At 44.4% G+C, this 13,396-nt stretch overlaps 1 protein-coding gene across 1 annotated transcript in view; it reads right to left on the reverse strand.

Moving 5' to 3' along the window:
* Nucleotides 1-333: 333 nt before the first annotated feature.
* LOC133356013 (carbonic anhydrase 2-like) overlaps nucleotides 334-13,396 on the reverse strand; it is a 45,857-nt gene continuing 32,794 nt past the window's right edge. Inside the window, exon 7 of the mRNA XM_061573505.1 lies at nucleotides 334-6,549. Coding sequence (XP_061429489.1) covers nucleotides 6,430-6,549 — 120 coding nt within the window. The 3' untranslated portion in view covers nucleotides 334-6,429. The remainder of the gene's footprint in view (nucleotides 6,550-13,396) is intronic.

Raw genomic sequence — 13,396 nt, forward strand, 5'->3', positions numbered from 1 at the left:
TGCCAGAAAGGGTAACACCTATTCTTATATTTAGTTCTGGCTAAAACATATTTAAAACAATATCCAATGCAGGACCCTGCAAAAAAAGAGTCATACAACTCAGTGTTGCTTTCCTGGACAAATAAGCATATTATATTTATGATGATATATTGTGACCAATATTTTTTTCAATTATTAATCCTTATATTGGTCATGAAAGCCCACGTTTAAAATTTCATTGGCTTTTGAATATAAACACGGACAAAAAACATAATAAATGCAGACAACATTAATATAACCGCACCGCATTAAACACAAAGTGGCCCCCCTCTGACACAAGCGAGTACACGTTGGCCATTTCGTTGATGCTTTTATTGCTAACAAGATAACACGGGACAGATCGTTCGATGGAAATCATTGCGCAACGCATAGATAGACCCTTCCGGGAATCACATTCGCAAAATGTTGTTTTAATGTGCATGTATGAGCGATTAACTCTCATCTGCGCAACAACAACAACATAATCTTTTTTTAAAGGAAGCCCTAAAACAGCTGCCAGCCAGTGACCAAACGGCTACACCGAGCAGTGCAGAATCGTCAGTGCAGCATGTGGGACATGCACATATGTGCATGCCTCTTGTTAAAGATAACTTTTGCCAGCGCGACACCAACTCGACATGACAGTTTACACGTGCCCGCTGCCAATTTTAGTGCTTCAATTGTGCAATAACTTTCGGAATGCGTATAAGTCAAACACACACACACAGATGCATATACTAGATATAGATATATGAAATATAGAATAAGAAGCTAGCATTTAAAGAGTGCAGTTTCGTGGAATCACACACATATATATAAGCTGTGTATTTTTCGTGTGGTCTTTATCAAAGTGTTATTTTACGGGCTTGGTTTATCCGTGTCTCCGATGGCTCGTATGTTTACTGCGTATGCTCGATGATCAAAATCCAAGATTGTCCGTCGTTTTTCCCCACGTGCTGGGAGATTAGTTCGTCAGGCCAGACAACACGATCTACAACCCGACAATATATCAGTGAACTATTCGCATGTAAGCATTTATTTTACTGGTAGGAACCACCTGGTTCCACCAGCCCACAGGGATTATTGTGTCCGTCCGTCGTGCATACAAAAATGGGAGGGGCGGGGCTGGGTGGAGAGGGGACGGGTGGGGAGGTCGCTGGGTGGGGAGGGTGGGGCTGGGTGGGGGGTGGGAGTGGTGGGGCTGGGTGGGGAGGCGCTGGTCACCCCGTGGTGCCCTTATAAAACTCAACGTTTAACCTACTCACGCCGGCTTGTGCCCGCCCTCACAGTCGGCCATATTTGCGGAATACACCACGCCGCCGTTGACCCTGGACATTGACCGAGCTCCCTCCGCAGGAATGTGTTATAGTAGACAGTAAAAGCATATTCTCTTTACCACATACTGCTAAATCACAAAATATTATGCCGTGCGATAAATCAGGGATGCCCTGGAACAAACCACATGTTCTTCTTTGAATAGATCGTGGCATATGATGACGATCGTGATCATAATCAGCCACGATAAATCCATCTGGATGAAGGCTTCCCAAGGCATTACAATCACTCACGAGTCTATTAAGAATCAATGAATGCGAGCAGCAGGCCCAATCCCGTATTGCAATTTACTCTGCATAACTTCCAAATTAATTAAACTGATAATGATTGTCCATCACTGGGAAAAAACACGTTTCCATTCAATTACAAAGTCACTGTTGGTACACCTTACTCTAATAGAGAATCTGCTTTAGCCCCAGACAAAAAATTCCAGCAGTTGATTTGGGACAAACGAGACATCGCACATCAATGCGAAGCCACCCTCATATAAAACGTGACCAGATTGCACGATGCTGCTTGTTTAAACAGTGCGTGTGCTTTTAGCACCACCACCCCCTCCTCCCTGGCAGCTAAGTGCGTGAAGAAAGGCCACATTTTGGAAGCAGGTTTGCCATCGTAAATCTGTTTCTAGAAAGATGAATAAGCTCGCAGGTGAAAATGTGGACACACAGCGAACACAGTTTTCCGCGTCCACATCCGACTCTGCGTTGCTTTCGCTCGTTCAACCTTTGCGAGTGGTTACAACGTTTTGAGAACGTTCGCGTAATTCGCAATTTACTTTTGCCAATGTGTGCGATTTATATCCCGAACCGGTGGCTCAGAGCGGACGTGAGAGCGTCGAAGTACAGCACAGCGATGGGTATCGCCGCAATGCCCCTCTGCAACCCACACCACGTGCCCTACGCAATGGGTCCACGCATTTCGTTCGTTTCGAAACTTTGACGCCGTCCGCGTCGCATCGCCCACCAGCAACGGCGGAGGTGGTGCACGAGCCGAGGGTGTCGTTGTCCGTACCATTGATGATCACTGCAAAGTATGACCCGTGTTTTGATTTAGTGTGCTGATCTTAAAGGTGCATTAAAAAATTAGAATACTCCGATTGATGCTCCTGCTGCTGTTGTGGAGTGACTCATGCAGCCAGCTATGGCTGCAGTGTTTTGGCAGTACGTGTTGTTTGTCGTTTGTTGTGAAAATTCCGTCACAGTTCCTATGATAACTGTTTTATTGCTTTCTTTTGGTGATTTCGAAAAGTTTACTGGTTTGGCCATGTTTTTTGTTCTAGTACGGAGTAAGACTGATGGCCTTAATCTAAGTTGTCTTGTGGTTGTTGTTTGACTTGCATCCCACTGGGATTTTTGCAGACAGCGTTGGTGTACGGTGTTTTTTCTGCAATATTTTGCTGTCTTTTCTTGGATTTTCTGTTTGCACTTAGTCACATATTCACTTTTCTTGTTCATGTTTTTTTTGCGGTTGCACCCGATTCAAGAGCCGAATGGCTCACAGGGCTATACCTAATAAATGAACTTGAACCATTGCCAAATTGCGTGGACACGTCCACCCTTTGGCTGTCGGCGTGGAGGTGAGGAGGATTGTACGACACACATCGGCAGACCACTCGAGCGGCGATTCCATCCAGAAATCAACGATGGAGCTGGCGGCCACGCGTTAAATATTCACGCGGTTTGGTCGTGGGCAGCCCGTGACGGTAATCTTAGATGTGGACTGGAGGAGAAGCGTAATTGCAGGTAGACGTTTTCCGTTCTGTCTGACGGGTTTGAGCCCCCTATCGTATGTGTTGACATCGATGTACAGCTTGCGGATAATTTGAAATATTTGCATGTTAATTGGTGACGCTATTCGCACAGGCACAACCAACACGTTCATCAATAACACCGTGGCTCTAAAATTAAAAAAAATTATAGGCACATTTTTAAAAAATGTCCCGACTTCATAGCACGTACAATTCATTGTGCTTTACAGAAGGGGATGTTGTCCGAAACGTCGCCTATTTTATATTTGTATTATGAATGCCGCACATTGTTGTTGACGAATGTGTTGGGTTTTGATCTAAAGCTTTCGTGACTGCAGGGATTCATATTCTTGGTTCTTTCGGTAAAGTCACGTAGAAGGGAAACAATAAAATAAGAAAAATATTTTAAAAAAAGTTTCACGACGTTTCGACTGCTTGTGTTGCAGTCGAAACGTCGTGAGAATTTTATTGTTTTATATTTTATTATTTTATTATTTCCCTTCTCCGTGACTTTACCGAAAGAACCAAGCATATGAATGTGTTGGGGTTTATTTTATTTAATAGCTGCATCAGGGGTTAAGTACCACATTGAATCAAACTCAATTAAAAAGCAAGCAAAGACACTAAGCTACTTAGGAGCTGCTTAGAGAGCGTCGCTCACCATTAGCGACGGATTACAGGTTGGGATTTTTTCGTGTAATGTTGTACCTCTAAGCACATTAGGTGTTTAAAATTAAGCGTGTTTATCACATTACACTGATGTTATATACAGTAATGTATGTTATATACTGTATGTGTGTATTTTATGTATTATTACGTGACATACTGTATGTGTGTGGTGGTTATTATCTTGGGTTTAGTGGGGCTAAATTACTCAGTGCCAGTTTACTCTGTAACGTAATTGGCGAGTGTAAGTTATTATGTTTCAGTGTCACAGCCTGAACTGAAGCCTCCAACCGATATGAGACTATAGCTGTCCAATTGTAAAAGTACTTACAGAAGGATATCTCTTACAACATATGGCTAATGGAGGTCCAACAGAACTCAATGGGCTCTTGTCTAGCGAAATGAATAACATTGAATTGAAATGTTACTGCGTAGATTATTACATATTCGTTATGCCGTAATGTCCTCATTGCTTTACCATTAATTTCACACTTACACGGCTTACATTACAATGACTGCACGTGCTATAATAATGCATGCATATGCCGACGTGGGTTTGTATGTGGGCTATATTAAGCGTTGACGTGTACATGCATAGCCAATTAAGTGTGTGCAATGTATACGTGCTTATGGCCAATTCGCCCAAAGGTGCACCCAATCTCATCAAGATCTCGGAAGCTAAGCAGGTTGGAGCCTGGAGAGTGCTTTGGATGGGAGACCACCACGCAATGAAAGACATGTGTAGTGGGCGCTGTTGGGTAGCAGATCCATTGTTGTTCTTCACCCCCTCCCCCACCTTCATCAAGCCACACTGACGAGGGTGGTGAAGTATGGTCATTTAACCCCTCGTGGCCCGCAAGGCGTGGGGAGGTCCTCGTGCAGACAGCAGTGGATGATTGACAATCGGACTGTACATGTGCAATGTGTATACAAAGATAAAGGCAAAGATCCCCCATATAGCCTTAACAGACTGTAGGGGCAAGTGCTGTTAGCGATCATATATACACACACACGTGCACATTGTGTCGTACGGAAGTCCATGCCCAGTAAGCGTGGAACGTTGGTCCACAGATGCTTCCAACAATGTTGGCCCAGAGTTTTCAGGTTTACCGGGGTATGTGTCATCGTTGAGATGTAGGAATCCATTGCTTGTGAGACAATTTGAGCCGCGTTTGAAAGTCATCAAATTGCTTCCGAGGCCAGAAACCAGGCGTGTAAATATCTCCCATCTCAGCGCCCGATGATGTTGTGTGGGTGGTGGGGGGTGGTCATGATTTTGAATAAAGAATCGATTATTAGTTATTTTCTTTTCACTGTCTCTTTTGAATGTTTGTTTTCTCTCTCACTCCGATAGCCTCTATTGTATTATAATTTGTATAGTATGTGCGTTACAATATAACACCATCAGTTATCACACGCGTGATGCTGAGCATGTTAGTTTCGCGAGTGTCACGAATTTACACTCACATGTGAATCGGTGGCACGCTTCTAGATGGCATCGTTAGACGCCTGCTATAAGCACAAAAGGTGCTTTAAGAGCGGCAATCCGTGGCCTTATAAGCAGGGGCGCAGCCACACTTTGGGAGTCGGGGTGGGTGCCGTGATTGTTGGTTAGGTTACACACAGGATGCGTGAAGTGCACACTCCCCACTTCATCACGGATGAGAGGAGTTCTACTTGTACTGTTATTACGTCCAATCTACGCAATTACTGGCAACTGACTCGGCATTCCGAGCCTGCCGACTGCGCGCTGGCTGTGCATTAAATTCCATCATCGGCACAAATCGGCGTTTACGTGACCTTGTTGAAAGGGGCAACGATGTGTGGACTCGAAATGCAACGACCTAAACTCAACACATTTTTTGCGTTTAGTTTAGGTCGATGCATTTTTTGCGTTTAGTTTATTGTCCTTAACCCCGTCCCCCCCCCTCCCGCACCTCAGATTAGCACGTTTGGCTACGTCCGGTGCGAAAGAAGTTCAACATACGGCAACATGCAACGTAAGACCGATCCGTCATTTTTTTCGTCCAAATGTATTTTTTGTGTGGGTGTCTCTTGGCCATCCATACCCAATCCACTTCCACGGGTGTCCGATCACCCACGAACCCCCCCCCCCCCTACCGCAGTGACTGGCGGTCCTGTTTCTAAGTGACCCTAAACGTGAGCAGACACGCGGATAATCCACACGGGCATGGCATGTGACAAGCGGTACAGGCAGTGCCGGATTATCCTAGAAGCTTTCAAGGGCCCCGCTCTAAATGCTTTCGAGCTATCAATTCCGGTCCAGTGATTCTGCACTTGCTCTATTACTATAGTACTATACCGCCTTCAACTTTTTTGAACGAGTGGATGTTTAAGGTTAGCGATTTGTCGTATTATCCGGCGGTATAGCAAATGTAAAAATGCAATTACTTTCCTATGCAAGTTAAAAATTAGTGTTTCATATTGATGTGTTTTTTTTAATATTTAGGGCCCCTTTATAACATACGCTGCAGAACCCCGCACTAGCGTAATCCGGCACTGGGTGCAGGGAGGAGAGGGGCTACACGAGCGAGCGGTGCAGGTGTCGTGTGCGCGAGGGTTGCGTTTCCCCGCTGGTGGTTGGGAAGCCACGGGCAGTGGGTGATGATGATTCTCCGTGCTCCCCACCGCTGCGCTCCTCACTGGAAGGAGGCGCGCACCTTGCGTCCACCCAGGGGCTGTGGCGGACGGTAGTTGTCCACCATGCAGGTCTCGTTGTCCCCCTCGCACGTGAAGAGCAGCTCGCGGAAGCGGGCCAACTGTGGGAAGACGCAGCAGCAGCAACGACAAAAAAAAAGAATAAGAATTAAACACATTCCTGCGGAGGGAGCTGGTAGGAACGTTGGGTTGCTCGGTCAATGGCCAGGGTCTACGGCGGCGTGGTGTATTCCGCAAATATGGCCGACTGTGAGGGCGGGCACAAGCCGGCGTGAGTAGGTTAAACGTTGAGTTTTATAAGGGCACCACGGGGTGACCAGCCCCTCTCCACCGAGCCCCACCCTCCCCACCCAGCCCCTCCCCACCCTCCCCTCCCCACCCAGCCCCACCCTGCACGACGGACACAATAATCCCCTGTGGGCTGGTGTAACCAGGAGGTTCCTACGAGTATAACCCCATCAGTCACTATTGGTGTGACCCTATACCATGTGGGGTTACCGCATGGTATAGTGTAACACCATTCAGAATGGGTGGATACTTCACCGTATATATATAAACGGGTTGCTGAGTAGTTTCAATTCAGACCTGTGATTGCATCACTCGATTTAAATATATATTTTTGCAATCAATAATCACATCTTTGATTTGTAACATTTTAATGGGCATTGTGGTCGTCGCACGAACCGCGTCTCGTGGCGAACAGCGGACAATGGAAGCGTGGAGAGAGAAAACATTGGCAAACATTCGCAAATTCGCACGTTAACAAATTCACATACTCGTCAAAGATTTCATTTCAAAACTATCCAGGGAATGGAAATGTAGCTAAGCCTGCCCGGTAATGAGATTTTTGCACTGAAGTCAGAGTTTAGCTTTCTATATAGGGTGTGTATTTATTTTAAATATACCTGGCTATACAGTACTTTTAAAAGACACACCCTATAATTTTGGTCCTGGTCCATCTTCAATACTTGCCCTTACATATTAACAAAACATTTATGAAACCGAAAATGTGTTTTGGTATTGCCTCCAAAAATGTATTTCAGAAACGCGCCTTTCCCAGCGTGCATGTGAAGAGGCATTGCCAGATGGAATTTTTTACCCCTTATATATGGTTCCAGTGTTTGAACTGGCGTGGATATCTTGAGGTTTCACAACTCAATGGGCTTCTATCTAGTGAAATAAAGAACATTTGATTGAACTGTTACTGTAGAGATGATTACATTTTAGTAAGACTGCAATTTCCCATTTGCTTACCAATAATTTCACAACTCCACGGCGTACATTTTGATTACTGCACCTGCTATAAGAATGCATTAATATGCAGACATGAATTTGTATGTGGCTCGTATATGCGTATACACAGACATGCGTAGCCATTTGTGTGTGTGTGTGTAATGCATATCCGTGGGGAGCGGTAGTTCAGCGGTTAGCGCGCTCTGCTACGAACGCAGCGACCCGAATTCAATTCCCGCTCACGGCCACCAAAACCAATGACTATTACCTGAACCGGTCTTGGGCCTCCACTAGGTCGACTCAGCCTCAAATTAGCACGGGGGGGATGTATAAACATCGCCACTGGGGAGGCAGAGGCAGGCCGGTTTATGGTGCTGGCCACCCATCCCCTCATGTACCTTGCTGGCCTTCATAGGTGCTGCTCGCTAGCAGAACTTAACCCAACAGTCTGTTCAGGCTATAGAGGGAATCTTTGTCTCGTATACCTGTCTATGATCAATTCATCCGAGATCAGAAACTTTAATTCGACTGGAACAATCCGATGAGCTATGAAGATTTTTTTTCCACAGATGTCCAGCAAGTGCCCAAATACAAATTGTTTAGTTTTAGATCTCGGAATCTAGGCAGGGTTGAGCCTGGATAGTACTTGGATGGGAGACCGCCACGCACAAGAGATGAGCAACGAGGAATGTGAACCTCGCTGACCCTAAATCGACGGCACTTTTGAGTTGAAACTACACCTGACGGCCATGATCATTCCACTGCTGGATGAAATCTTGCCGCACGCAAGCCATCATGATTGTTCGATTAAAAAAAATATATCACCCGCGTTGTCTTCTTCTTTTGTATGGCTGATGTAGGTGCAGCGCAACAACTACAATCTCACGTTCAGATAACCGAGTCAGGAGTAAGCGGAGTGTATCGGTGTGATGCCTTCCTTCGTATTTGTGGATCGGGGCATTGCGTCGTTATAATACGTTGTATATGGTCTGTTCTGGATGACCACAGTCGCATAACTAACCAGAGAGATAATTATGTTTCAATGTTCCATTTGTGCATCAGGTATCATAGCTGTCAACCCATTGGTTTGCCCGTATTCTTGTACAGAGAAATTGAGTTTTCAGGTCCATACGGCGTGCAGCCGTTTCAATACGGGCAACAGAAAATGTTTTTGTCTATTTGTTTGTGTTTCTCCCTTGTGATGGGAGTTTGTAGGATGAAAGTTGGGATTTAAAAGGGGCACGGGGTGACCAGTAAGGTCTGAATTGGTCTGTAATCAGGTAGGGCACTGATAGGGGTTGACATTTATGTAGTGAGTGTAGTGGCGGTGAGTGTACTAGTGGTGAATGTCTATTTGTGTTTCTCCCTTGTGATGGGATTTTGTAGGATTAAAGTTGAAATTCATAAGGGGCACAGGGTGACCAATAAGGTATCTGAATTGGTCTGTAATCAGCTAGGGCACTGATAAGGGGTTGGTTGACAGGTATACTGACTGGAGAGGTTTTTTTTTAATGATCCATTTGTGCATCAGGCATCCTCGTCTGCCACGGTTGTTACCCGCAACGCGATACCGATGGCATCATCAACTCCATCTCCAAGGTGGACGTCCTCGTAAGGGGCCTTTTTAAATCCTTTATATTAAGTTCGCTTGCTTGTTTAGGACCGTGCAAATCTTTCGGTCGTTTTTTAACCCACTTCCCGTGATCCAATCGAGCTGACATTTTCCACACAGACTCGTTGTGCGTGACAATTAATGTTTGTGAAATTTTTTTTTTAAAATGTTACACTTTTTAGGACAAAAATATTATATTTAATTACCAATTGCTTAATGGTGCAATGCAATCATCTGACCCATAGGTGGCAGCCATCTCAAGCCAGAGGACGAGAGGACTCTAGCCGCCACGCATATAAAGGATTTATAGTGAAAAACTTAGTTTTTACGGGTAATTTTTTGTCTTCGTAACCGACCCGGCCCTGGCGAACGTCGCCACACAAATGGAGGGGATGTGAGAGGACGCTCGGGATATATTACAAAAAACGAAACCCACTGTGGTCTCAATACCGGGATGGGACAGGGGGTAGAGTGGTGGTTGTTGTGGTTGGGTGGTTGAAAGGCTGCCACTCTTGTCCCAGGGAATTTGCCGATTGACATTCGGGGTTTTAATATTCGCGCAGTTACCGCGTGCGGTGACCAAACCAAAGAACAACACAAATACCATTCTCTTCGTTATTTCGGTAAAGTCACGTAGGTAAAGAAATAATTAAGAAAAAAATAAAGATTTAAAAAAATAAAAAATAAAAAAATGTAATCACGACGTTTCGATTGCATCACAAGCAATTATCATCAGGTGTGAACACCACAGCAAGAAATGTTATACTAAAGTGGGAGAGATGCCACTGAACACAAACACCCACCATCGCTGCCGTGTCACGCACACGTACAAAATAATGATTAGCTTAAGCCGAACGTTAAAATATAAAGAAAAGATTGTACCAAACCCTCCTCCCACCACCAATAATGCCATCACACACACACACACAAAGTCGTGCCCGTGTAATCGCGTGAGTAATGCTCGCTTTGAGGCAGTGATTGTGTAACAACGCCTCTATGGATTTTGTTGTGGTGGTGGTTGTTGTCGAAACCTGAGATAATTATTTTTGACGCACCGATTGTCATTGAAACTTATGTGCCTTCGTTGGTGAAATGCTTCTGAATTATCCGCTTCTCAGCGCCAATTGCGTCCCACTATTCGTGTAGATTTTGTTTAATATTTTTTTTATTTGTGTTGTCGATGCTGAGGGGGGGAGGGGGTAACAGAACTTGAGGATTTTGGCACCAATCGTCGTCATTGTAACCGGACCTCCTCAGCCGTCTGGCTTCTGAATTGTTCTCTTATCAGCGCTATTTGTGTCCCACTACTCGTGTATATTGTATTTAAATACCTGTAGTTTATTTCTATTGTTGTTTCGTTGTTGTCGATCCTGAGGGGAGTAACAGTACTTGAGGATTTTGGCGTAAATCGTCGGCATTGTAACCGGGTTCCTCTCTCAGCCGTGTTGGTTCGAGTGGTTCCCACTGTTTCTGTCTCGCTACTCGCGTAGATTTGCATTGAAATATGTTGTTGCATTGAAATCCTTTTTGTTGCATTGAAATCATTTTTGTTGCATTGAAATCATTTTTGTTGCATTGAAAAACTTCAAATGAATCTCACATCCAACGTCACGGCCTCCCATAACGTCAAATGTGTGTTACGGCAGACAGTTGCAAACTATTAACATTTAAATTTCGATTTAAAGCTTTCGTGACTGCAGGGATTCATCTTCTTGGTTCTTTCGGTAAAGTCACGTAGAAGGGAAGTAATAAAATAATAAAAATAAAACAGAATAAAATAATATAATAAATAACATTTATTTTTTTAAACCCCGGGTTAAACGGATACATCGCATGGGAACGGGGAGCTTGGGGTCATGTTGGCATTTTCGTAGTCAGAATCAGAATATTTAGGCTGGAAGAATCCGATGAGCAATAAAGCTCTTGTTCACACATGTCCAGTATGGGCACGGGGTCAGAAAGTTCCAACAACAAACAATACAAACGAGACGGACGCTCTCGGCTCATCACGATCCATAACTGAACCCGGGACTAGGCATCTGACTTTTGTTCATTTTTTTTAAACTCGACTCTTAACTTTATGGATTTAATTGAGAGTCGTGTGTGCTTCAAAGCACACCACGTGGTTGTCATAATTCACTCTTCCCTTGCGATTAAATTAATTGTAAAAACAACAACAACAAGCCTTGGTAGTCACCCATCCCAAGCAGGCTCACCCCTGCTTAGCTCCCAGGGTCTGATAAGTTGGGGCACATTCTGAAGCGTAGTGGGTTCGTACTTGTATGGGGGACCACGAGAATGTGCCATGTGTTTGGAGCTGTGTGGGGACAGGGAGATTGCCAACACAGCACATGGATTCTTGTGTCCATCTGTGCAGAACTGTGAGCCTGAATCCCTTATATTTGTACTCCCTCCCACCACACATGAAGCCAATATTGCCAAATATCACAATGCAGAGACCTGAAAAAAACCCATCCATAATGTCTCGTATATTAAATATATATTTTTAAAAAATCTTCATATATAACATTTACTGGCCTCATCTTTGCAATGTATACATGTTATACATGTATTACTTTGGGGGGTATAATTAGATGGTTATTTATGTGATTATGTAAGTGAATGGCGAATGTATATATCACTGCCGTCTTGCCAGAACCGCATTGGAAATGAGACGTGATTTTCAAGAGTCCCTTTGGTTAAGATAATCATCTGCAGCTCTTTGTCAATCCCCTGTTGGATAAAGGCCTCTGCCTGGTTAAATAAACTCTTAAAATGCTGCATCATTGAATCAATCCATAACAGAACAGACAAATTCAATGTTCTAATGTTCCTTCGTACTGTTACAGCAAACAGAAATACAACTGCATAGGTTTTCGTGGTTGTGCCCTACAGCTTTACGACGGGGCTTCGGGTTGTACCGCTCGTTATTTGGCACGATGCCCGACGTTTCGCTCCACGTGCCCCCGGGAGCTTCTTCAGCACCTCCCAACAAACCCCAGGGGCTCCGACAGGCTCCAAGCTCTCAGCACGTGCAGCGAAACGTCAAGACACCCGTGTCAAGAACGAGATCTTGACACATTGAGCTGACCGTGAGATAGTCGCTTAAATAGAGAGTCGTACTGAAAATGGGTCGGTGGGACAGGCTTAATCTGCGAACCTGTGCGTGCATTTCGAGAGCTCCGTGGCAGAGAGAGAGGGCTTCTCAGTGGGAGTTCAAGCGCTCGTTATTGGGAGTTCCCCCCAGCTTATAATAGAGCGGAGAGCGTGCGTCAGCGACAAAGCTCATGACCTGGAAAGAGCTTCATGAGCGCTTGCATGCAACTCATGAGGCTTACACCAGCAGTCAGGAACACACCGTATGGCGAGTTCGTAACAACAAAAGATGTCTCGTCTTTTTCTCCAACTTTACACCTCGTGGCATGATATTCTTGCGTACGATGGCGGCGATATTGTTCAGGAGTTGAAGGGCCAATTTGGAGGTGTGGTGGTGGATCACGACGAGAGGGCTTCCGAAGATAGAGAGAGAGTTGGTGTAGTTTTGCTATTCCTCCTCCATTGAACAAATACGAATTAACTTATTACTAACGTAGCATATAATTACAATAACACACATTGCAACTGATTACTAATCTACAACTCACATCGTAACAATTGTCTGATTACTAATCTAGTATATAATTCTTCTTGGTTCTTTCGGTAAAGTCACGTAGAAGGGAAGTAATAAAATAATAAAAATAAAACATAATAAAATAATTCTCACGACGTTTCGGCTACAACGCAAGCAGCCGTCTTCAGGTGAAGAATGAGACACTGCCAAGTTTTATTTTTATTATTTTATTACTTCCCTTCTACGTGACTTTACCGAAAGAACCAAGAAGATGAATCCCTGCAGTCACGAAAGCTTTAAATCGAAATTTAGTATACAATTACAATACCCCCCCCCCTCCGCCTCAAATCGTTGTACCTGATGAGTTAAATGATGACGTCACCCTGCTGTTGCTGCTCTATTTAAGACCGGGAGCAAGAATTGCTCGATGATGCTGGATGCAATTACCAGCGAAACGTCGTACTACTCAAAAATTGTAAATGTTGTGGTTTCA

Source organism: Lethenteron reissneri, chromosome 52 (genome assembly GCF_015708825.2).
Source record: "Lethenteron reissneri isolate LAM-NWPU_2019-01 chromosome 52, ASM1570882v1, whole genome shotgun sequence".
NCBI classification, from domain to species: Eukaryota; Metazoa; Chordata; class Hyperoartia; order Petromyzontiformes; family Petromyzontidae; genus Lethenteron; species Lethenteron reissneri.